At 49.4% G+C, this 24,493-nt stretch overlaps 1 protein-coding gene across 1 annotated transcript; it reads left to right on the top strand.

The window, feature by feature from the left end:
- Window positions 1–771: 771 nt before the first annotated feature.
- LOC118382514 (5,6-dihydroxyindole-2-carboxylic acid oxidase-like) lies at window positions 772–23,776 on the top strand. Its single transcript, XM_052501916.1, has 9 exons — window positions 772–803; window positions 13,036–13,394; window positions 14,038–14,146; window positions 14,780–14,993; window positions 15,606–15,810; window positions 21,067–21,237; window positions 22,285–22,464; window positions 22,590–22,736; window positions 23,429–23,776. The coding sequence occupies exons 1-9, from the start codon at window positions 790–792 to the stop codon at window positions 23,626–23,628; spliced, it is 1,599 nt and encodes a 532-aa protein (XP_052357876.1). The 5' UTR covers window positions 772–789; the 3' UTR covers window positions 23,629–23,776.
- Window positions 23,777–24,493: the final 717 nt, after the last annotated feature.

The raw sequence follows: 24,493 nt of genomic DNA, 5'->3' as shown, positions 1-24,493 counted from the left end.
AGTAGGTATGGGCTGTCCTGTGGTATTTCCTCAGGGTGTGTGTGTTTCCATGGTAGTAGGTATGGGCTGTCCTGTGGTATTTCCTCAGGGTGTGTGTGTGTGGGTTCCATGGTAGTAGGTATGGGCTGTCCTGTGGTATTTCCTCAGGGTGTGTGTGTGTTCCATGGTAGTAGGTATGGGCTGTCCTGTGGTATTTCCTCAGGGTGTGTGTGTTCCATGGTAGTAGGTATGGGCTGTCCTGTGGTATTTCCTCAGGGTGTGTGTGTGGGTTCCATGGTAGTAGGTATGGGCTGTCCTGTGGTATTTCCTCAGGGTGTGTGTGTTCCATGTTAGTAGGTATGGGCTGTCCTGTGGTATTTCCTCAGGGTGTGTGTGTTCCATGGTAGTAGGTATGGGCTGTCCTGTGGTATTTCCATCAGGGTGTGTGTGGGTTTCCATGGTAGTAGGGCTGTCCTGTGGTATTTCTCAGGGTGTCCTGTGGTGAACTCCCAGATTGGCCTCCAGCTGGGTTGGGTTGAATCACGAGGCGAGGTGTGTGTGTGTGTGTGTGTGTGTGTGTGTGTGTGTGTGTGTGTGTGTGTGTGTGTGTGTGTGTGTTCCATGGTGTGTGTGTGTGGGTGTGTGTGTGTGTGTGTGTGTGGTGTGTGTGGGGCTCAGGGAGGAAAGGCCTAGTCATGCGGCAGAGTGTGTGTGTGTGTTAATGTGTGTGAGCAGTAGGCTCTATGAGAGGGAAGGGGCCAATGGGCCGTCCCTAGGGGGTGATCAGTTGGACTGAGACAGAGGAACAGCATGCACTACCACAGGTAGGAAACAGCAACAGGTTGGAGACAGCAACAGGTAGGAGACAGCAACAGGTAGGAGACAGCAACAGGTAGGAAACAGCAACAGGTAGGAACCAGCAACAGGTAGGAGACAGCAACAGGTTGCAGACAGCAACAGGTAGGAAACAGCAACAGGTAGGAAACAGCAACAGGTAGGAGACAGGCAACAGGGTAGGAAACAGCAACAGGTTGGAGACAGCAACAGGTAGGAGACAGCAACAGGTAGGAGACAGCAACAGGTAGGAATCAGCAACAGGTAGGAAACAGCAACAGGTAGGAAACAGCAACAGGTTGGAGACAGCAACAGGTAGGAGACAGCAACAGGTAGGAGACAGCAACAGGTAGGAATCAGCAACAGGTAGGAGACAGCAACAGGTAGGAACAGCAACAGGTAGGAGACAGCAACAGGTAGGAACAGCAGGTTGGAAACAGCACAGGTAGGAAACAGCAACAGGTAGGAGACAGCAACAGGTAGGAACAGCAACAGGTAGGAAAGACAGCAACAGGTAGCAGCACAGGTAGGAGACAGCAACAGGTAGGAACCAGCAACAGGTAGGAAACAGCAACAGGTAGGAGACAGCAACAGGTAGGAAACAGCAACAGGTAGGACAGGTAGGAGACAGCAACAGGTAGGAACAGCAACAGGTAGGAAACAGCAACAGGTAGGAAACAGCAACAGGTTGGAGACAGCAACAGGTAGGAACAGCAACAGGTAGGAACCAGCAACAGGTAGGAGACAGCAACAGGTAGGAATCAGCAACAGGTAGGAACCAGCAACAGGTAGGAAACAGCAGGTAGGAGACAACAACAGGTAGGAAACAGCAACAGGTAGGAGACAGCAACAGGTAGGAAACAGCAACAGGTAGGAAACAGCAACAGGTAGGAGACAGCAACAGGTAGGAGACAGCAACAGGTAGGAGACAGCAACAGGTAGGAGACAGCAACAGGTAGGAAACAGCAACAGGTAGGAGACAGCAACAGGTAGGAGACAGCAACAGGTAGGAGTCAGCAACAGGTAGGAAACAGCAACAGGTAGGAGACAGCAACAGGTAGGAGACAGCAACAGGTAGGAGACAGCAACAGGTAGGAGACAGCAACAGGTAGGAGACAGCAACAGGTAGGAAACAGCAACAGGTAGGAGACAGCAACAGGTAGGAGACAACAACAGGTAGGAGACAGCAACAGGTAGGAGACAGCAACAAACTAGGAGACAGCAACAGGTAGGAAACAGCAACAGGTAGGAAACAGCAACAGGTAGGAACAGCAACAGGTAGGAAACAGCAACAGGTAGGAGACAACAACAGGTAGGAAACAGCAACAGGTAGGAAACAGCAACAGCAACAGGTAGGAGACAGCAACAGGTAGGAAACAGCAACAGGTAGGAGAAACAGCAACAGGTAGGAAACAGCAACAGGTAGGAAAAACAGCAACAGGTAGGAGACAGCAACAGGTAGGAAACAGCAACAGGTAGGAGACAGCAACAGGTAGGAAACAGCAACAGGTAGGGGACAACAACAGGTTGGAAGACAACAACAGGTAGAAGACAGCAACAGGTAGGAGACAGCAACAGGTAGGAAACAGCAACAGGTAGGAAACAGCAACAGGTAGGAAACAGCAACAGGTAGGAAACAGCAACAGGTAGGAGACAGCAACAGGTAGGAAACAGCAACAGGTAGGAGACAACAACAGGTAGGAAACAGCAACAGGTAGGAAACAGCAACAGGTAGGAGACAGCAACAGGTAGGAAACAGCAACAGGTAGGAAACAGCAACAGGTAGGAAACAGCAACAGGTAGGAAACAGCAACAGGTAGGAGACAGCAACAGGTAGGAAACAGCAACAGGTAGGAGACAACAACAGGTAGGAAACAGCAACAGGTAGGAAACAGCAACAGGTAGGAAACAGCAACAGGTAGGAAACAGCAACAGGTAGGAGACAGCAACAGGTAGGAAACAGCAACAGGTAGGAGACAACAACAGGTAGGAAACAGCAACAGGTAGGAAACAGCAACAGGTAGGAAACAGCAACAGGTAGGAAACAGCAACAGGTAGGAGACAACAACAGGTAGGAAACAGCAACAGGTAGGAAACAGCAACAGGTAGGAAACAGCAACAGGTAGGAAACAGCAACAGGTAGGAGACAGCAACAGGTAGGAAACAGGTAGGAAACAAACAGGTAGGAAACAGCAACAGGTAGGAAACAGCAACAGGTAGGAAACAGCAACAGGTAGGAAACAGCAACAGGTAGGAAACAGCAACAGGTAGGAAACAGCAACAGGTTGGAACAGGTAGGAAACAGCAACAGGTAGGAGACAAACAGGTAGGAAACAACAGGTAGGAGACAGCAACAGGTAGGAAACAGCAACAGGTAGGAGGAAACAGGTAGGAAACAGCAACAGGTAGGAAACAGCAACAGGTAGGAGACAACAACAGGTTGGAAACAGCAACAGGTAGGAGCCAGCAACAGGTAGGAACAGCAGCAACAGGTAGGAGACAACAACAGGTAGGAAACAGCAACAGGTAGGAAACAGCAACAGGTAGGAAACAGCAACAGGTAGGAAACAGCAACAGGTAGGAACAACAACAGGTAGGAAACAGCAACAGGTAGGAAAGCAGCAACAGGTAGGAAACAGCAACAGGTAGGAAACAGCAACAGGTAGGAAACAGCAACAGGTAGGAAACAGCAACAGGTAGGAAACAGCAACAGGTAGGAAACAGCAACAGGTAGGAAACAGCAACAGGTAGGAAACAGCAACAGGTAGGAAACAGCAACAGGTAGGAAACAGCAACAGGTAGGAAACAGCAACAGGTAGGAAACAGCAACAGGTAGGAAACAGCAACAGGTAGGAAACAGCAACAGGTAGGGTAGGAAACAGCAACAGGTAGAAGACAGCAACAGGTAGGAAACAGCAACAGGTAAGTTGTTAATTCATTCATCTATTTAACAGCAATTTAGGTTGATTTACCATTATTGGTTTTGTATGATCTGTATATTTGCATCTTATTGATATGTAATTACGATACAGGGGCGGCAGGTATCCTCAGTGGAAAGGGGTGGCAGGTACCAGGTAGCCAAGTGGTTAGAGGGGAAACAGGTAGCAACAGTGGTTAGAGGGGCGGTAGGAGACAGGTAGCAGCCTACAGGTGGAAGAGGGGAGGCAGGTAGCCTACAGTGGTTAGAGGGGCAACAGGTAGCCTCGTGGTTAGAGGGGCAGCAACAGGTAGGGGGCGGCAAACAGCAACAGGTAGCCTAGTGGTTACAGGCAACAGGTAGCCAAGGTAGCCTGTGGTTAAACAGCAACAGGTAGCCTGCCTAGTGGTTAGGTAGGGCAGGTAGCCTTGGTTAGAGGGGCGGCAGGTAGCCTTGCAGCCTAGGTAGCCTAGGTGGTTAGAGGGGCGGCAGGTAGCCTTGGTAGTGGAGAGGGGCGGCAGGTAGCCTCAGGTAGGAGACAGCCTTGTGGTTAGAAGGCAGGTAGCCTTGTGGTTAGAGGGGCGGCAGGTAGCCTTGCAGCAGCCAGGTAGTGGTTAGAGGGGAAACGGCAGGTAGCCTTGTAGCCTAAACAGCAGGTAGCCTTGTGGTTAGAGGGGCAGCAGGTAGGTAGCCTAGTGGTTAGAGGGGCAGGTAGCCTAGTAGCCAGGTTGTGAGGGGGCGGCAGGTAGCCTTGTGGTTAGCAACAGGTAGCCTCGTGGTTAGAGGGGCAGCAGGTAGCCTAGGTTAGAGGGCAGGCAGGTAGCCTTGTGGTTAGAGGGGCGGCAGGTAGCCTTGTAGCAAGCCTAGTGGTTAGAGGGGCGGCAGGTACAGCAGTGGTTAGAGGGGCAGGTAGCCTCGTGGTTAGAGGGCGGCAGACAGCCTAGTGGTTAGAGGGGCGGCAGGTAGCCTTGTGGTTAGAGGGGCAGGTAGCCTTGAGCCTAGTGGTTACAGGGGCAGGTAGCCTAGTGGTTAGAGGGGCGGCAGGTAGCCTAGTAGCCTAGTGGTTAGAGGGGCGACAGGTAGCCTAAGACAGCCTAGTGGTTAGGAGGGCAGGTAGCAAGCCTAGTGGTTAGAGGGGCAGCAACCTCGTGGTTAGAGGGGCGGCAGACAGCCTTGTGGTTAGAGGGGCAGGTAGGAAGACAGCAGGTAGCAGGCCTAGTGGTTAGACAGCAGGTAGCCTAGTGGTTAGAGGGACAGCAGGTAGCCTAGGCCTAGGGTTAGACAGCAACCTAGGCCTAGTGGTTAGAGGGGCAGGTAGCCTCGGTTAGAGGGCGACAGATAGCAGAGGGGCAGGTAGCCTTGTGGTTAGACGGCAGGTAGCCTTGTGGTTAGAGGGCAGGTAGCCTAGTGGTTAGAGGGGCGGCAGGTAGCCTAGTAGCCTAGTGGTTAGAGGGGCGACAGGTAGCCTAGTAGCCTAGTGGTTAGAGGGGCAGCAGGTAGCAGGTAGGGTTAGAGGGGCGGCAGGTAGCCTAGTAGCCTAGTGGTTAGAGGGGCGACAGGTAGTGGTTAGACAGGGCAACAGGTAGGAGCCTAGTGGTTACAGGGGCGGCAGGTAGCCTCGTGGTTAGACAGCAACAGGTTGGGTTAGAGGGCAGCAACAGGTAGTGGTTAGAGGGCAACAGGTAGCAGGTAGGAAGACAGCAACAGGTAGTGGTTAAACAGCAACAGGTAGGAGACAACAACAGGTTAGGAGACAGCAACAGGTTAGAGGGGCAGCAACAGTGGTTAGAGGGGCGGCAACAGCCAGGGTTAGAGGGGCAGCAACAGGTAGGGGGCGGCAGACAGCACAGGTTAGGAAACAGCAACAGGTGGTTAACAGCAACAGGTAGGGTTAACAGCAACAGGTAGGAGAGGGCGGCAGGTAGCAACAGGGTTGGAGGGGCGGCAGGTAGCCTTGGCCTAGTGGTTAGAGGGCAGCAACAGGTTAGAGGGGCGGCAGCAACAGGTAGGAAACAGCAACAGGTAGGAGACAGCAACAGGTAGTGGTTAGAGGGCAGCAACAGGGTTAGAGGAAACAGCAACAGGTAGGAGAACAGCAACAGGTAGAGACAGCAACAGGTAGGAAACAGCAGCAGGGTTAGAGGGCAGCAACAGGTAGGAGACAGCTAGCCTGAGAGTTAGAGGGCGGCAGGAAACAGCAACAGTAGGAGACAGCAACAGGTTAGAAGACAGCAACAGGTGGTTAGAGACAGCAACAGGTAGGAGACAGCAACAGGTAGGAGACAGCAACAGGTAGAAGCACAAAGCAGGTAGGAGACAGCAACAGGTAGGAAACAGCAACAGGTAGGAAACAGCAACAGGTAGGAGCAGCAACAGGTAGAGGGGCGACAGCAACAGGTAGGAAACAGCAACAGGTAGGAGACAGCAACAGGTAGGAGACAGCAACAGGTAGCAGGAGACAGGTAACAGTGAGACAGCAACAGGTAGGAAACAGCAGGTAGGAGGTAGGAGACAGCAACAGGTAGGAAACAGCAACAGGTAGGAAACAGCAACAGGTTAGGAGACAGCAACAGGTAGGAGACAACAACAGGTAGGAAACAGCAACAGGTAGGAAACAGCAACAGGTAGGGGACAACAACAGGTAGGAAACAGCAACAGGTAGGGTTAAACAGCAACAGGTAGGAAACAGCAACAGGTAGGAGACAGTGGTTAACAGGTAGGAGCCAAGGGCGGCAACAGGTAGCCTTGGTAGGAAACAGCAACAGGTAGGAGACAACAACAGGTAGGAGACAGCAACAGGTAGAGGGGCAGCAACAGGTAGGAGACAGGTAACAGGTGGTTAGACAGCAACAGGTAGGAAGACAGCAGGTAGGTAGGAGACAACAACAGGTAGGAGACAGCAACAGGTAGGAGACAGGTACAACAGGTAGGAAACAGCAACAGGTAGGGACAGGTAGCAAGCAGGTAGGGGCGGCAGACAGCAACAGGTAGGGGACAGCCTTGTAGCCTAGTGGTAGAGGCAGGTAGCAACAGGTAGGAGACAACAACAGGTAGAGACAACAACAGGTAGGAGACAACAACAGGTAGGAGACAGCAACAGGTAGGAGCCTAGACAGCAACAGGTAGGAGACAACAACAGGTAGGAGACAACAACAGGTAGGAGACAGCAACAGGTAGGAGACAACAACAGGTAGGAAACAGCAACAGGTAGGAGAGGGCGGCAGAAGCAGCAACAGGTAGGAGCCAGCAACAGGTAGGAACAGGTAGGAAACAGGTAGCCTAGCCTAGGGTTAGAGGGCAGCAGGTAGGTCGTGGAGACAGCAACCTTGGTAGGGGGCGGAACAGCAACAGGTAGGAGACAACAACAGGTAGGAAGACAGCAACAGGTAGGAAACAGCAACAGGTAGGAGACAACAACAGGTAGTGGTTAGACAGCAACAGGTAGGAGACAGCAACAGGTAGGAAACAGCAACAGGTAGAAGACAGCAACAGGTAGGAGAAGAGGGGCAGCAACAGGTAGTGGTTAACAGCAACAGGGTTAGAGGGGCGGCAGATAGCCTTGTGGTTAGAGGGCAGGTTGCAGTAGCCTAGTGGTTAACAGGTAGCCTTGAAACAGCAACAGGTAGGTAAACAGCATCAGGTAGAAGACAGCAAGGGGCAGGTAAGCCTGTGGTAATTCATTCCTCTATTTAACTAGGTAGCCTTGTATTGGTTTAGGGGCCAGGTAGCCTTGGTTTTAGAGGAGGTCTTGTAGCCTATTTGAGGGGGCGGCAGGTAGCCTCTTGGTTAGAGGGCGGCAGGTAGCCTGTAATAGTGGTTAGAGGGGCGGCAGGTAGCCTTGTAGCCTAGTGGTTAGAGGGCGGCAGGTAGCCTCCTTAGAGGGCGGCAGGTAGCCTAGTGGTTAGAGGGCGGCAGGTAGCCTTGTTGTGGTTAGAGGGGAGGCAGGTAGCCTTGTGGTTAGAGGGGCGGCAGGTAGCCTTGTAGCCTAGTGGTTAGAGGGGCGGCAGGTAGCCTCCTAGTGGTTAGAGGGGCGGCAGGTAGCCTTGTGGTTGGTTAGAGGGGCGGCAGGTAGCCTAGCCTCGTGGTTAGAGGGGCGGCAGGTAGCCTTGTGGTTAGAGGGCGGCAGGTAGCCTTGTAGTGGTTAGAGGGGCAGGTAGCCAGGTAGCCTTGTGGTTAGGGGCGGCAGGTAGCCTTAGTGGTTAGAGGGGCGGCAGGTAGCCTTGTAGCCTAGTGGTTAGAGGGGCGGCAGGTAGCCTAGTGGTTAGAGGGCGGCAGGCCTAGCCTAGTGGTTAGAGGGGCGGCAGGTAGCCTAGTGGTAGCCTTGTAGCCTGTGGTTAGAGGGGCGGCAGGTAGCCTAGTGGTTACAGGGGCGGCAGGTAGCCTAGTGGTTAGAGGGGCGGCAGGTAGCCTAGTGGTTAGAGGGCGGCAGCCTTGTAGCCTAGTGGTTAGAGGGGCGGCAGGTAGCCTTGTAGCCTAGTGGTTAGAGGGGCGGCAGGTAGCCTAGTGGTTAGAGGGGCGGCAGGTAGCCTAGTGGTTAGAGGGGCGGCAGGTAGCCTTGTAGCCTAGTGGTTAGGGGCGGCAGGTAGCCTTGTAATGGTTAGAGGGGCGGCAGGTAGCCTTGTGCCTAGTGGTTAGAGGGGCGGCAGGTAGCCTAGTAGCCTAGTGGTTAGGGCGGCAGGTAGCCTTGTAGCCTAGTGGTTAGAGGGGCGGCAGGTAGCCTTGTGGTTGTGGTTAGAGGGGGCGGCAGGTAGCCTTGTGGTTGGTTAGAGGGGCGGCAGGTAGCCTTGTAGCCTAGTGGTTAGAGGGCGGCAGGTAGCCTTGTAGCCTAGTGGTTAGAGGGGCGGCAGGTAGCCTAGTAGCCTAGTGGTTAGAGGGGCGGCAGGTAGCCTAGAGGTTAGAGTGTTGGACTAGTAACCAGAAGGTTGGTAGATCAAATCCCTTGAGCTGACGAGGTAAAAACCTGTCGTTCTGCCCCTGAACAAGGCAGTTAACCCACCGTTCCTAGTCCATGTGTTCTTTACTGACTTGCTAACTAATGAAACACAGCAACAGGTTTGATGGTTTATATTGATAACACAGGTAGCCTTTGATAAGAGGGCGGCATTTATTTTATAGAGACATTTAAATTGCCTGGTATTATATGGGAGAACAACAGATGGTTTATTTATAGTAGAGGCTACAAAGACAGTGGATTGAGTTGATGGGTGAAGGAGATTCTCCTTCGTCAGACAGCTGGACGTCGTTTACATTCTGTGAAACATCACTGAGAGAAACTGAGAATCTTATTGGCGGGGATTAAAAAAAAAACTTTATTGAACTCCTTGATTAAAAAAAAAAAAAACTTTATTGTGGTTAGAACAAATTATTATTTACATTGTAGCCTAGTTTACAACAGCAAAAGCCAGACGATGCTGGGCCAGTTGTGCATCTCACTATGGGACTATTATACAGCCTGGATTTGAACCAGGGTGTCTGTAGTGTAGTGTTGAACCAGGGTGTCTAGCACTGAGATGCAGTGTCTCAGACCACTGTGATACAGTCTGGATTTGAACCAGGGTCTGTAGTGACGCCTCTAGTACTGAGATGCAGTGTCTCAGACCACTGTGATACAGTCTGGATTTGAACCAGGGTCTGTAGTGACGCCTGTAGCACTGAGATGCAGTGTCTCAGACCGCTGTGTCACTCGTGATAAACAGTTGCGGAACCAAGCTCACGTATGATTTGTCTCTAGCCTTAGCCTTGGAGGGGAGATTTGCCTAGTGGTTAGAGGGCGACAACCACCCTAGTGAATCAAGACACAGCCTTGTCAACCTGTCTTAATCCTCTCTGTTCCCTAGTGCTTTGTTATATGTTTATGTGATTGTGGTTTTTTTTTTGGGTGGTAAACAGGGTCCTTGCAAATCCTAGAACACTTTTGACTACCGGGCGTCAGGGTAGCCTAGAGGTTAGAGCGCTGGACTAGTAACCGGAAGGTTGCAAGTTCAAACCCCAGAGCTGACAAGTTACAGATCTGTCCTTCTGCCCCTGAACAGGCAGTTAACCCACTGTTCCTAGGCCATCATTGAATAATACGATTTTTTTCTTAACTGACTTGCCAAGTTAAATAAAGGTAAAAATAAAAAAAAATAAAAAAATGGTTTAGAAAGTAGAACTTGTTTGTTGTCTTTGGCTCGATAAGTATTCGGAGGGAAAGGGAATTATTGGGAATTATAACGAAGAGAATGATTCATTTCAGAGATAAAAGAGATGAAGCTGGCATACATTTGGGCAAGACAACGTCTCCAATCCTTTGTGATAATCTGATATCTGATGAGTGTGGAGTCTGAGGCTGAGCTGGGCTTGGCACTCAATAATGGACCAGCCTTTGTTTCAACTCTCTAACTACATCTCTCTGTCTCAGTTCAATTCAAGGGGCTTTATTGACATGGGAAACATGTGTTAACATTGCCAAAGCAAGTGAAGAAGATAATATACAAAAGTGAAATAAACAATAAAAATGAACAGTAAACATTACACTTACAGAAGTTTCAAAAGAATAAAGACATTACAAATGTTATATAATGTTTATATACAGTGTTGTAACAATGTACAAATGGTTAAAGTACACAAGGGAAAATAAATAAGCATAAATATGGGTTGTATTTACAATGGTGTTTGTTCTTCACTGGTTGCCCTTTTCTTGTGGCAACAGGTCACAAATCTTGCTGCTGTGATGCACACTGTGGAATTTCACCCAGTAGATATGGGAGTTTATCAAAATTGGGTTTGTTTTGGAATTCTTTGTGGATCTGTGTAATATGAAGGAAATATGTCTCTCTAATATGGTCATACATTGGGCAGGAGGTTAGGAAGTGCAGCTCAGTTTCCACCTCCTTTTGTGGGCAGTGAGCACATAGCCTGTCTTCTCTTGAGAGCCAGGTCTGTCTTTGGCGGCCTTTCTCAATAGCAAGGCTATTCCTTAAGTTTGGGTCAGTCACAGTGGTCAGGTCTTCTGCCACTGTGTACTCTCTGTTTAGGGCCAAATATCATTCTAGTTTGCTCTGTTTTTTTTGTAAATTCTTTCCAATGTGTCAAGTAATTATCTTTTTTGTTTTCTCATGATTTGGTTGGGTCTAATTGTGCTGTTGTCCTGGGGCTCTATAGGGTGTGTTTGTGTTTGTGAACAGAGCCCCAGGACCAGTTTGCTTAGGGGACTCTTCTCCAGGTTCATCTCTCTGTAGGTGATGGCTTTGTTATGGAAGGTTTGGGAATCGCTTCATTTTAAGTGGTTGTAGAATTTAACGTCACTTTTCTGGATTTTGATAATTAGCGGAATTCTGCTCTGCATTTGGTGTTCTACGTTGTACACGGAGGATGGGGATATTCTGCATAATTCTGCAGATCTCAATTTGGTGTTTCCCATTTTGTGACTTGTTGAACATGGGGGATATTTTTGCAGAATTATGCATGCAGAGTCTCAGTTTCAGGGCAGCTCTCGGCAGGGTAGCCTAGTGGTTAGAGCGTTGGATTAATAACCGAAAAATTGCGAGATCGAATCTCCGAGCTGACAAGGTAAAAATCTGTTGTCCTGAACAAGGCAGTTAACCCACTGTTCCTAGGCCGTCATTGAAAATAAGAATTTGTTCTTAACTGACTTGCCTAGTTAAATAAATAAAAATATATACATTTGTTGTTTGTCCCATTTTGTGAAGTCTTGGTTGGTGAGCGGACCCCAGACCCCACAACCATAAAGGGCAATGGGTTCTATAACTGATTCAAGTATTTTTAGAGGGGCCCCAAAAAACACTTGTTTGTGTTTTGGATTTTATAATATAATATATATAAAAATTATATTTATAATATAATATTTTATTTATTCATTTTATAATGTCGTATGTTTTACCCCCAACACCACTTTACATCAATTTGTATAGCAGACCCTCATGCCAAATTGAGTCGAAGGCTTTTTTGAAATCAACAAAGCATTAGAAGACTTGCCTTTGTTTTGGTTTGTTTGTTTGTTAATTAGGGTGTGCAGGGTGAATACGTGGTCTGTCGTACAATAATTTGGTAAAAAGCCATTTTGACATTTGCTCAGTACATTGTTTTCACTGAGGAAAGGTATGAGTCTGCTGTTAATGATAATGCAACGCATTTTCCCAAGGTTACTGTTGACGCAAATCCCTGTTGACGCTCTCTCTCTCTCTCTCTCTCTCTGCTCTGCTCTCCTCTGTCTCTCACTTCCTCTCTCTCTCTCTCTGCTCTGTCTCTCACTTCCTCTCTCTCTCTCTGCTGCTCTGCTCTCCTCTGTCTCTCTCTCTCCCTCTCCTCTCTCTCTCTCTCTGCTCTGCTCTCCTCTCTCTCTCTGCTCTGCTCTCTCTCACTACCTCTCTCTCTCTCTCTCTCTGCTCTGCCTCTCTCTCCCTCTGTCTCTCCTCTCTCTCTTCCTCTGTCTCTCACTTCTTCCTCTCTCTCTCTCTCTCTCTGCTCTGTCTCTCAATTCCTCTCTCTCTCTCTCTGCTCTGCTCTCCTCTGTCTCTCACTTCCTCTCTCTCTCTCTCTCTCTCTCTGTCTCTCAATTCCTCTCTCTCTCTCTGCTCTGCTCTCCTCTGTCTCTCACTTCCTCTCTCTCTCTCTCTCTCTCTGCTCTGTCTCTCAATTCCTCTCTCTCTCTCTGCTCTGCTCTCCTCTGTCTCTCACTACCTCTCTCTCTCTCTCTCTCTCTGCTCTGCCTCTCTCTCCCTCTGTCTCTCTCTCTCTTCCTCTCTCTCTTCCTCTGTCTCTCACTACCTCTCTCTCTCTCTCTCTCTGCTCTGCCTCTCTCTCCCTCTGTCTCATCTGTCTTCACTTCCTCTCTCTCTCTCTCTCTCTGCTCTGTCTCTCAACTCTGCTCTGCTCTCCTCTGTCTCTCACTTCCTCTCTCTCTCTCTCTCTCTCTGCTCTGTCTCTCAATTCCTCTCTCTCTCTCTGTTTACTACCTTGTAATCTCTCTTCCTCTCTCTCTTCCTCTCCCTCTCTCTCCTCTCTCTCTTCCTCTCTCTCTCTCTCTTCCTCTCTCTCTTCCTCTCTCTCTTCCTCTCTCTCTCTCTCTCTCTGCCTCTCTCTCTCTTCCTCTCTCTCTTCCTCTCTCAATTCAATTCAAGGGCTTGGAAACATATGTTTACATTGCCAAAGAAAGTGAAGCACATAATAAACAAAACTGAAATAAACAATATACATTTAGAGTAAACATTACACTAATAGAAGTTCCAAAAGAATAAAGACATTTCAAATGTCATATTACGTAGATATACAGAGTTTTAATGATCTCTCTCTCCCTGCTCCAGTATGTGTTGGCTGGGTCTCCTGGTGGTGGTGGCTCTGACCCCGTGGACCCTGGCACAGTTCCCCAGAGAATGTGTCACCTCAGCGGGGCTACGGAGCGGCCAGTGCTGCCCCTCTCCCACTGGAGCCCTGGACGACGAGTGTGGTTCTGCCACAGAGAGGGGTCAGTGTGTGTCCATAGCTGCCGACAGCCACCGCCACGGCACCCAGTACCCACATGACGGCCGGGACGACCGGGAACGCTGGCCGTTAAGGTTCTTTAACCGGACGTGCCGGTGTAACGGGAACTTTGCGGGGTATAACTGTGGACGGTGCCGGTATGGACTCACCGGACCTAACTGTGATCAGAGGATATCTGTGGGTAAGAGAGAGGGAGGTGGGTTTATGTATCTGATTGGTTATAGTCTCTTTCTTTACTCTCGTTCCGACTTCCTTTAAAATAAAATAGATAATAAATATATTTATTCTAGGTTTTCTTCATACATCCATGTATTTCTTTATCAGGGACCATCTACAGTCTGTATAAGGGACCATCTACAGTCTTCATACATCCATGTATTTCTGTATCAGGGACCATCTACAGTCTTCATACATCCATGTATTTCTGTATCAGGGACCATCTACAGTTTCTAACGTTCAATATTTGATCTCCCTCCTTTATTTCCCTCCCTCTTCCCTTCCCCCTTTCACTCTCCCTCCCTTTCTCCCCCCTCACCCCCATGCTTCTCTCCCTCCCTCCATCCATCCTCCCTCCCTGCTTCCCTCCCTCCCTCCATCCATCCACCCTCCATCCATCCATCCATCCATCCATCCATCCATCCTCCCTCCCTCCCTCCCTCCCTCCCTCCCTCCCTCCTTCCATCCGTCCCTCCCCCTCCCTCCCTCCCTCCCTCCCTCCCTCCCTCCTCCTTCCATCCCTCCCTCCCTCCCTCCTTCCTGCCTGCCTCCCTCCCTCCCTCCCTCCCTCCCTCCCTCCTTCCATCCGTCCTCTTCTCTCCCTCCAGTCAGGAGGAATGTTATGCAGATGAGTTCAGCTGAGAAGCAGGCGTTTGTGAACTCTCTGGACCAGGCCAAGAGGACCGTCCACCCTGACCTGGTCATCTGCACACGACGGTAACCAGTTTGATGGTGCTGTGATCTCATCTTAATGATCGCAGATCGATTGCTTCGATCTGATTGTGCATCGGAACCAAATAACTGAAACTTCATCACCACTCATCTGTTTAGATCAAATATAATCTCATTCGTTGGAGAATTGGAGGCTAGTGTTAGAGGATTGGAGGCTGTAGGTTAGAGGATTGGAGGCTGTAGGTTAGAGGTTTGGAGGCTGTAGGTTAGAGAATTGGAGGCTAGAGGTTAGAGAATTGGAGGCTAGAGGTAAGAGAATTGGAGGCTATAGGTAAGCAAATTGGAGGCTGTAGGTTAGAGGTTTGGAGGCTGTAGGTTAGAGAATTGGAGGCTAGAGGTTAGAGAATTGGAGGCTATAGGTAAGCAAATTGGAGGCTGTAGGTTAGAGGTTAGAGAATTGGAGCCTGTAGGTTAGAGGTTAGAGATTTGGAGGCTGTAGGTTAGACGTTAGAGAATTGGAGGCTGTAGGTTAGAGATTTGGAGGATATAGGTAAGAGATTGGAGGCTATAGAGGTTATAGATTTAGAGGCTAGAGGTTAGAGAATTGGGTGGGAGCTTGGTTCTGCATTAAACTCCACTTTGCCACATTGTCATTGATAAATCCTCACCTCTCTACAGTTACCAGGAATTGTACGGTCCGGACGGTAACACCCCTCAGTTTGACAACGTCACCATCTATAACTACTTTGTGTGGACACACTACTACTCTGTCAGCAAGACCTACATGGGGGCGGGGCAGGCTAGCTTTGGGGGTGTGGACTTTTCTCACGAAGGCCCGGGATTCGTCACCTGGCACAGGTTCCACCTGCTGCAGCTGGAGAGAGATATGCAGGTGAGTGAGAGAAGGGGGTACGAAGTGTATGTGTGAGTGAGAGAAAAGAGAGAGTGTGTGTGTGTGTGTTCAATATTGTTATATATTCAAACATTGTAAAACATTATTTCGACCAATCAGAATCGAGTATTCAGCCAAGCAGGGATTATAAACTGTAATATTGATCCTTACCATATGTCTTCCCCCTCCACCCCTCCATCCCTCCATCTCTCCATCCCCTCAATCTCTCCATCCCTCCATCTCTCCATCCCCTCAATCTCTCCATCCCATCCTCTCAATCTCTCCATCTCTCCATCCCCTCAATCTCTCCATCCCTCCCTCCATCCATCCATCCATCCCTCCATCCCCTCCATCTCTCCATACCTCCATCTCTCCATCCCTCCATCCATCCATCCATCCATCCATCCCTCCATCCCCTCCATCTCTCCATCCTCTCAATCTCTCCATCCTCTCCAGGACATGTCTCAATCTCTCCATCCCTCCATCCATCCATCCCTCCATCCCCTCCATCTCTCCATCCTCCATCTCTCCATCCCTCCATCCATCCATCCATCCATCCATCCCTCCATCCCCTCCATCTCTCCATCCTCTCAATCTCTCCATCCTCTCCAGGACATGTTGGGTGATGCCACCTTTGCCCTCCCCTACTGGAACTTTGCCATCGGCGGCAGTGAGTGTGACGTGTGTACTGACGACCTCCTAGGAGCCAGGTCTGCCTTCGATATGAACAGCCTCAGCCCCAACTCTGTCTTCTCCCAGTGGAGGGTGATCTGTGAGAGTGTCGAGGACTACGACACTCTGGGAACCATCTGTAACAGTGAGCATGATATGCCCTAACACCTAGTAAACACTACGACACTCTGGGATCCATCTGTAACAGTGAGCATGATATGCCCTAACACCTAGTAAACACTACGACACTCTGGGATCCATCTGTAACAGTGAGCATGATATGCCCTAACACCTAGTAAACACTACGACACTCTGGGATCCATCTGTAACAGTGAGCATGATATGCCCTAACACCTAGTAAACACTACGACACTCTGGGATCCATCTGTAACAGTGAGCATGATATGCCCTAACACCTAGTAAACACTACGACACTCTGGGAACCATCTGTAACAGTGAGCATGATATGCCCTAACACCTAGTAAACACTACGACACTCTGGGATCCATCTGTAACAGTGAGCATGATATGCCCTAACAACATGTAAACACTACGACACTCTGGGATCCATCTGTAACACCTTGTAAACACTACGATACTCTGGGATCCATCAGTAACAGTGAGCATGATATGCCCTAACACCTAGTAAACACTATGACACTCTGGGAACCATCTGTAACAGTGAGCATGATATGCCCTAACAACATGTAAACACTACGACACTCTGGGATCCATCTGTAACACCTTGTAAACACTACGACACTCTGGGAACCATCTGTAACAGTGAGCATGATATGCCCTAACAACATGTAAACACTACGACACTCTGGGATCCATCTGTAACAGTGATGACTAACCCTTTTTACTAACCCTGTGCTTGGTGACTGAGCACGCTTTTCTAGTCCAGCACTAGGCTAAATCTGATGCAGGGTAACTGACAGTAACTAACCCCAGACTGATCTGAGGCAGGGAAACTGACAGTAGCACACCCCAGACTGATCTGAGGCAGGGAAACTGACAGTAACACACCCCAGACTGATCTGGGGCAGGGAAACTGACAGTAACTAACCCCAGACTGATCTGGGCCAGGGAAACTGACAGTAACTAACCCCAGACTGATCTGGGGCAGGGAAACTGACAGTAACACACCCCAGACTGATCTGGGGCAGGGAAACTGACAGTAGCACACCCCAGACTGATCTGGGGCAGGGAAACTGACAGTAGCACACCCCAGACTGATCTGGGGCAGGGAAACTGACAGTAGCACACCCCAGACTGATCTGAGGCAGGGAAACTGACAGTAACTAACCACAGACTGATCTGGGGCAGGGAAACTGACAGTAACAGACCCGAACAGAGGGAACCATCTGTAACAGTGGTTTTGGTTGGACCTGTTAGAAGTAGTGCTGACATGTGATTTCTCTGGGCTTTGGAAGGAATTACAACTAAAGACACAATGAACAACAGGGTTCTGAAGGTCTGAACTAAGGCATCAGTAGGATAATCTACATTCACATGACTCCAGATTAGGAGATTAGTCTGGTTGGTATGTATAATCCGGGACAGATTACAACACTCACTTCCTACCTGCCTTCGTCTCAGTAAATGTCCTACAATTTCCTAGAGATTCAAAATTGCATCGATTTGGGAGAATTGAGTTAGAATTGTGACCTGACAGAACAGGAGAGGAGTGAGGGTGTGTGACCTGACAGAACATGAGAGGAGTGAGGGTGTGTGACCTGACAGAACATGAGAGGAGTGAGGGTGTGTGACCTGACAGAACATGAGAGGAGTGAGGGTGTGTGACCTGACAGAACATGAGAGGAGTGAGGGTGTGTGACCTGACAGAACATGAGAGGAGTGAGGGTGTGTGACCTGACAGAACATGAGGAGTGAGGGTGTGTGACCTGACAGAACATGAGAGGAGTGAGGGTGTGTGACCTGACAGAACATGAGAGGAGTGAGGGTGTGTGACCTGACAGAACATGAGAGGAGTGAGGGTGTGTGACCTGACAGAACATGAGAGGAGTGAGGGTGTGTGACCTGACAGAACATGAGAGGAGTGAGGGTGTGTGACCTGACAGAAGATGAGAGGAGTGAGGGTGTGTGACCTGACAGAACATGAGAGGAGTGAGGGTGTGTGACCTGACAGAACATGAGAGGAGTGAGGGTGTGTGACCTGACAGAACATGAGAGGAGTGAGGGTGTGTGACCTGACAGAACATGAGAGGAGTGAGGGTGTGTGACCTGACAGAACATGAGGAGGAGGAGGGTGTGTGACCTGACAGAACATGAGAGGAGTGAGGGTGTGTGACCTGACAGAACATGAGAGGAGTGAGGGTGTGTGACCTGACAGAACATGAGAGGAGTGAGGGTGTGTGACCTGACAGAACATGAGAGGAGTGAGGGTGTGTGACCTGACAGAACATGAGGGGAGTGAGGGTGTGTGACCTGACAGAACATGAGAGGAGTGAGGGTGTGTGACCTGACAGAACAGGAGAGGAGTGAGGGTGTGTGACCTGACAGAACAGGAGAGGAGTGAGGGTGTGTGACCTGACAGAACATGAGAGGAGTGAGGGTGTGTGACCTGACAGAACATGAGAGGAGTGAGGGTGTGTGACCTGACAGAACATGAGAGGAGTGAGGGTGTGTGACCTGACAGAACATGAGAGGAGTGAGGGTGTGTGACCTGACAGAACATGAGAGGAGTGAGGGTGTGTGACCTGACAGAACATGAGAGGAGTGAGGGTGTGTGACCTGACAGAACATGAGAGGAGTGAGGGTGTGTGACCTGACAGAACATGAGAGGAGTGAGGGTGTGTGACCTGACAGAACATGAGAGGAGTGAGGGTGTGTGACCTGACAGAACATGAGAGGAGTGAGGGTGTGTGACCTGACAGAACATGAGAGGAGTGAGGGTGTGTGACCTGACAGAACATGAGAGGAGTGAGGGTGTGTGACCTGACAGATCATGAGAGGAGTGAGGGTGTGTGACCTGCTCAGTGATATCTAGTAGCTTTCCAGTCTGTCTCCTAGCTCATCCTCTTTACCTCAGTACACAGGGGCAGGGACACAGGTCATGTGACTTCCTAATATGGGCGTTATGAGGCTAAGGAGGAAGAAGTCTGCCAGTCTACTGGTTCTCTTTGATCAAGAGGAATTACACTCAAATGGACAGATAGACAGCACACAGCTATGCAATATCTCCTCGTGTGTGTGTGTGTGTGTGTGTGTGTGTGTGTGTGTGTGTGTGTGTGTGAGTGAGTGAGTGAGTGAGTGAGTGAGTGAGTGAGTGAGTGAGTGAGTGAGTGAGGGAGTGAGTGAGTGAGTGAGTGAGTGAGTGAGTGAGTGAGATTTTCCTGACCAGTGACCACATGACCTAACCAGTGGGAAAACTCAGAAAATGTCTGAAATCATAACTAACTGTTGAATCCTTGATTTGATTCCTAAATTCCTTGTCTCCCTCTCAAAGCTCATTGGAGGAAAGGATCCAATCAAGGTGTTCTTCCACTTTGAGCCCCTCCTCCAGTGACCTTTGAGAGGAAGGTGAGGAATAATTAAGGAATCAAGGACAGGAGGAATCAAGGACAGAAGGAATCAAGGACAGGAGGAATCAAGGACAGGAGGAATCAAGGACAGAAGGAATCAAGGACAGGAGGAATCAAGGACAGGAGGAATCAAGGACAGGAGGAATCAAGGACAGGAGGAATCAAGGACAGGAGGAATCAAGGACAGGAGGAATCAAGGACAGGAGGAATCAAGGACAGGAGGAATCAAGGACAGAAGGACTCAAGGACAGGAGGAATCAAGGACAGGAGGAATCAAGGACAGGAGGAATCAAGGACAGGAGGAATCAAGGACAGGAGGAATCAAGGACAGGAGGAATCAAGGACAGGAGGAATCAAGGACAGGAGGAATCAAGGACAGGAGGAATCAAGGACAGGAGGAATCAAGGACAGGAGGAATCAAGGACAGGAGGAATCAAGGACAGGAGGAATCAAGGACAGGAGGAATCAAGGACAGGAGGAATCAAGGACAGGAGGAATCAAGGACAGGAGGAATCAAGGACAGGAGGAATCAAGGACAGAAGGAATCAAGAACAGAAGGAATCAAGGACAGGAGGAATCAAGGACAGGAGGAATCAAGGACAGAAGGAATCAAGGACAGGAGGACTCAAGGACAGGAGGAATCAAGGACAGGAGGAATCAAGGACAGAAGGAATCAAGGACAGGAGGAATCAAGGACAGGAGGAATCAAGGACAGGAGGAATCAAGGACAGGAGGAATCAAGGACAGGAGGAATCAAGGACAGGAGGAATCAAGGACAGGAGGAATCAAGGACAGGAGGAATCAAGGACAGGAGGAATCAAGGACAGAAGGAATCAAGGACAGGAGGACTCAAGGAGGAATCAGGAGGAAATCAAGGACAGGAGGAATCAAGGACAGGAGGAATCAAGGACAGGAGGAATCAAGGACAGGAGGAATCAAGGACAGAAGGAATCAAGGACAGAAGGAATCAAGGACAGGAGGAATCAAGGACAGAAGGAATCAAGGACAGGAGGAATCAAGGACAGGAGGAATCAAGGACAGAAGGAATCAAGGACAGGAGGAATCAAGGACAGGAGGAATCAAGGACAGGAGGAATCAAGGACAGAAGGAATCAAGGACAGGAGGAATCAAGGACAGGAGGAATCAGAGGAATGGTGCCCTTGGAGGAATCAACAGGACAGAAGGAATCAAGGACCATTTGAGGACATCAAATGGACAGAAGGAATCAACCCTCTGGACAGGAGGACTCCCTAACCCCTAACCAAGGACAGGAGGACTCAAGGACAGAAGGAATCAAGGACAGAAGGACTCAAGAACAGAAGGAATCAAGGACAGAAGGAATCAAGGACAGAAGTGCACAATAGAGGGAATGGTGCCCTTGGGTACCCATAGAGTTCTGTCAACAGAAGTGCACTATACTGTGAATAGGGAGCCATTTGAGATTCATACATGTTAAATGAGACTAGTCCAATACTTTTTGTTGACATGTCAACCCTCTGTGCCCTATGAATTCAGAGACCTGTGACCCCTAACCCCTAACCCGTATTGATTCAGAGACCTGTGACCCCTAACCCCTAACCCGTATTGATTCAGAGACCTGTGACGCCAAAAAACATAACCTATGACCCCTATAGATTCAGAGACCTGTGACCCCAAACCCTAACCTATGACCCCTATAGATTCAGAGACCTGTGACCCCTAACCCCTAACCTATGACCCCTATAGATTCAGAGACCTGTGACCCCTAAACCCTAACCTATGACCCTATGTATTCAGAGACCTGTGATACCTAACCTATGACCCTATAGATTCAGAGATCTGTGACCCCTAACCCCTAACCTATGACCCTATAGATTCAGAGACCAGTCCCATCAGGAGGAACCCAGCCGGTAACATGGCGCGACCCATGGTGCAGAGGCTGCCTGAACCCCAGGATGTAGTGGACTGTCTGGACCTGAAAACCTTCGATACCCCACCTTACTACTCCACCACCTCTTCAGAGAGTTTCAGGAACACCGTAGAGGGTGAGGACTCAGGAGAGGGTGATTCAGGAACACAGTAGAGGGTGAGGATTCAGGAACACAGTAGAGGGTGAGGATTCAGGAACACAGTAGAGGGTGAGGATTCAGGAACACAGTAGAGGGTGAGGATTCAGGAACACAGTAGAGGGTGAGGAATCAGGAACACAGTAGAGGGTGAGGATTCAGGAACACCGTAGAGGGTGAGGATTCAGGAACACAGTAGAGGGTGAGGATTCAGGAACACCGTAGAGGGTGAGGAATCAGGAACACCGTAGAGGGTGAGGATTCAGGAACACAGTAGAGGGTGAGGAATCAGGAACACAGTAGAGGGTGAGGATTCAGGAACACAGTAGAGGGTGAGGATTCAGGAACACAGTAGAGGGTGAGGATTCAGGAACACAGTAGAGGGTGAGGATTCAGGAACACAGTAGAGGGTGAGGATTCAGGAACACAGTAGAGGGTGAGGATTCAGGAACACAGTAGAGGGTGAGGATTCAGGAACACAGTAGAGGGTGAGGATTCAGGAACACAGTAGAGGGTGAGGATTCAGGAACACAGTAGAGGGTGAGGATTCAGGAACACAGTAGAGGGTGAGGATTCAGGAACACAGTAGAGGGTGAGGATTCAGGAACACAGTAGAGGGTGAGGATTCAGGAACACAGTAGAGGGTGAGGATTCAGGAACACAGTAGAGGGTGAGGATTCAGGAACACAGTAGAGGGTGAGGAATCAGGAACACAGTAGAGGGTGAGGATTCAGGAACACAGTAGAGGGTGAGGTATATATAATACAGGCATTTTTATCCATAGAGACTTACAGTTACGAGTATACATTTTGCGTATGTTGGTGCCGGGAACTGAACCCACTATCCTGACCCACAAGTAACCCTCCTCTCCTCTGTCTCCAGAGGACACATACCTCCACCCCAAACCTTCTAACCCTCCTCTCTTCTCCTCTCTCTCCCCTTCTTCTCTTCCCTCTCTCCTCCCTCCTCTCATCCCCTCTCTCTCTCCTCCCTCCTCTCTGTCTATCCTCTCTCTCCTCCCTCCAGGCTACAGTGCCCCTCAGGGTGGCTATGACCCAGTGGTGCGCAGCCTCCATAACCTGGCTCACCTGTTCCTCAACGGGACGGGAGGGCAGACATACCTGTCCCCTAACGACCCCATCTTTGTCCTGCTCCACACCTTCACTGACGCCATCTTTGACGAGTGGCTGAGCCGACACGCCCCAGGTATAGTATGTCACAACTGCAGCCAATCACAGAACACAAACAATTCAGTCAAACAGACCAATGGGGAAAGCGTCTGCAGACCCACACCCAGCCAGCTCTCAGCTGAGGTTCATGTCGTCCCCCAGGGGAGGCAGTGTACCCGGAGGAGGATGCTCCTATTGGTCACAACAGACAGTTCAACATGGTTCCCTTCTGGCCACCCGTCACCAACGCTGAGATGTTCGTCACAGCCCCCGAGAACCTGGGATACACCTACGAGGTCACATGGCCCAGTGAGTGAGTGAGTGAGTGAGTGAGTGAGTGAGTGAGTGAGTGAGTGAGTGAGTGAGTGAGTGAGTGAGTGAGTGAGTGAGTGAGTGAGTCAGACAGTCAGTCAGTCAGACAGAACATAGGTCACACAGCACAGTGAGTCATACACAGAGACTGTATGACCTTTGAACTCTATGGTTATATTCCAAATGGCCCCCTATTCCCTATATAGTGAACTACTAGTGACCAGAGCCCTATTCCCTATGTAGTGAACTACTAGTGACCAGAGCCCTATTCCCTATATAGTGCACTACTTTAGACCAGGGCCCTAATCCCTATATAGTGAACTACTTTAGACCAGGGCCCTATTCCCAATAGTGTGGACTACTTTAGACCAGAGCCCTATTCCCTATATATAGTGCACTACTTTAGACCAGGGCCCTATTCCCTATATAGTGCACTACTAGTGACCAGAGCCCTATGTAGTGCACTACTAGTGACCAGAGCCCTATTCCCTATATAGTGCACTACTTTAGACCAGATAGCCTTTAAAAGGAATAGGATACCATTTGGGACATAACTGTAGTCTAATTGTTAACTGTAATATTGATAACCCTAGTGCAGGGATAGAGCAAAAACCTGCACATCCAGATGTTCTCATATATATGTATTTTATTTCGCCAACTGTTGCTTTTCTCTCTTCCCCCCCGTACAGCTCGCCCCTACACGCTGTCTGAGATCATCACCATAGCGATCGTCGCCGCGGTGCTGGTGGCTGCGGTGGTGTCGGGGGTCATTGCATGTGCCATGCGTGCCCGCTACTTCCGCTCGGCTGAGGGACTGGAGCCGTTGCTAGGGGAGACCTTCCGTCGCTACTCAGACAGACAGACGGACAACAGCCAGTCTGTCGTGTAGAGATCGTGTCTCCACCGGCACCCTATTCCCTATGTAGTGCACTACTAGTGACCAGAGCCCTATTCCCTATATATTGAACTACTAGTGACCAGAACCCTATTCCCTACATAGTGAACTACTAGTGACCAGAACGCTATTCCCTATCTAGTAAACTACTAGTGACCAGAGCCCTATTCCCTATATAGTGCACTACTAGTGACCAGAACCCTATTCCCTATGTAGTGCACTACTAGTGACCAGAGCCCTATTCCCTATATAGTACACTACTAGTGACCAGAGCCCTATTCCCTATATAGTGAACTACTAGTGACCAGAGCCCTATTCCCTATATAGTGAACTACTAGTGACCAGAGCCCTATTCCCTATATAGTGCACTACTAGTGACCAGAGCCCTATTCCCTATATAGTGAACTACTAGTGACCAGAGCCCTATTCCCTATATAGTGAACTACTAGTGACCAGAGCCCTATTCCCTATATAGTGAACTACTAGTGACCAGAGCCCTATTCCCTATATAGTGCACTACTAGTGACCACAACCCTATTCCCTATATAGTGAACTACTAGTGACCAGAGCCCTATTCCCTATATAGTGCACTACTAGTGACCACAGCCCTATTCCCTATATAGTGAACTACTAGTGACCAGAGCCCTATTCCCTATATAGTGAACTACTATTGACCAGAGCCCTATTCCCTATATAGTGAACTACTAGTGACCAGAGCCCTATTCCCTATATAGTGAACTACTAATGACCAGAGCCCTATTCCCTATATAGTGAACTACTAGTGACCAGGGCCCTATTCACTATATAGTGCACTACTAGTGACCACAACCCTATTCCCTATATAGTGAACTACTAGTGA

Source organism: Oncorhynchus keta, unplaced genomic scaffold, assembly GCF_023373465.1.
Source record: "Oncorhynchus keta strain PuntledgeMale-10-30-2019 unplaced genomic scaffold, Oket_V2 Un_contig_1473_pilon_pilon, whole genome shotgun sequence".
NCBI lineage: Eukaryota > Metazoa > Chordata > Actinopteri > Salmoniformes > Salmonidae > Oncorhynchus > Oncorhynchus keta.
The sequence above is the reverse complement of the archived record's forward strand: the minus strand, read 5'-3'. Positions and strand labels throughout refer to the sequence as shown.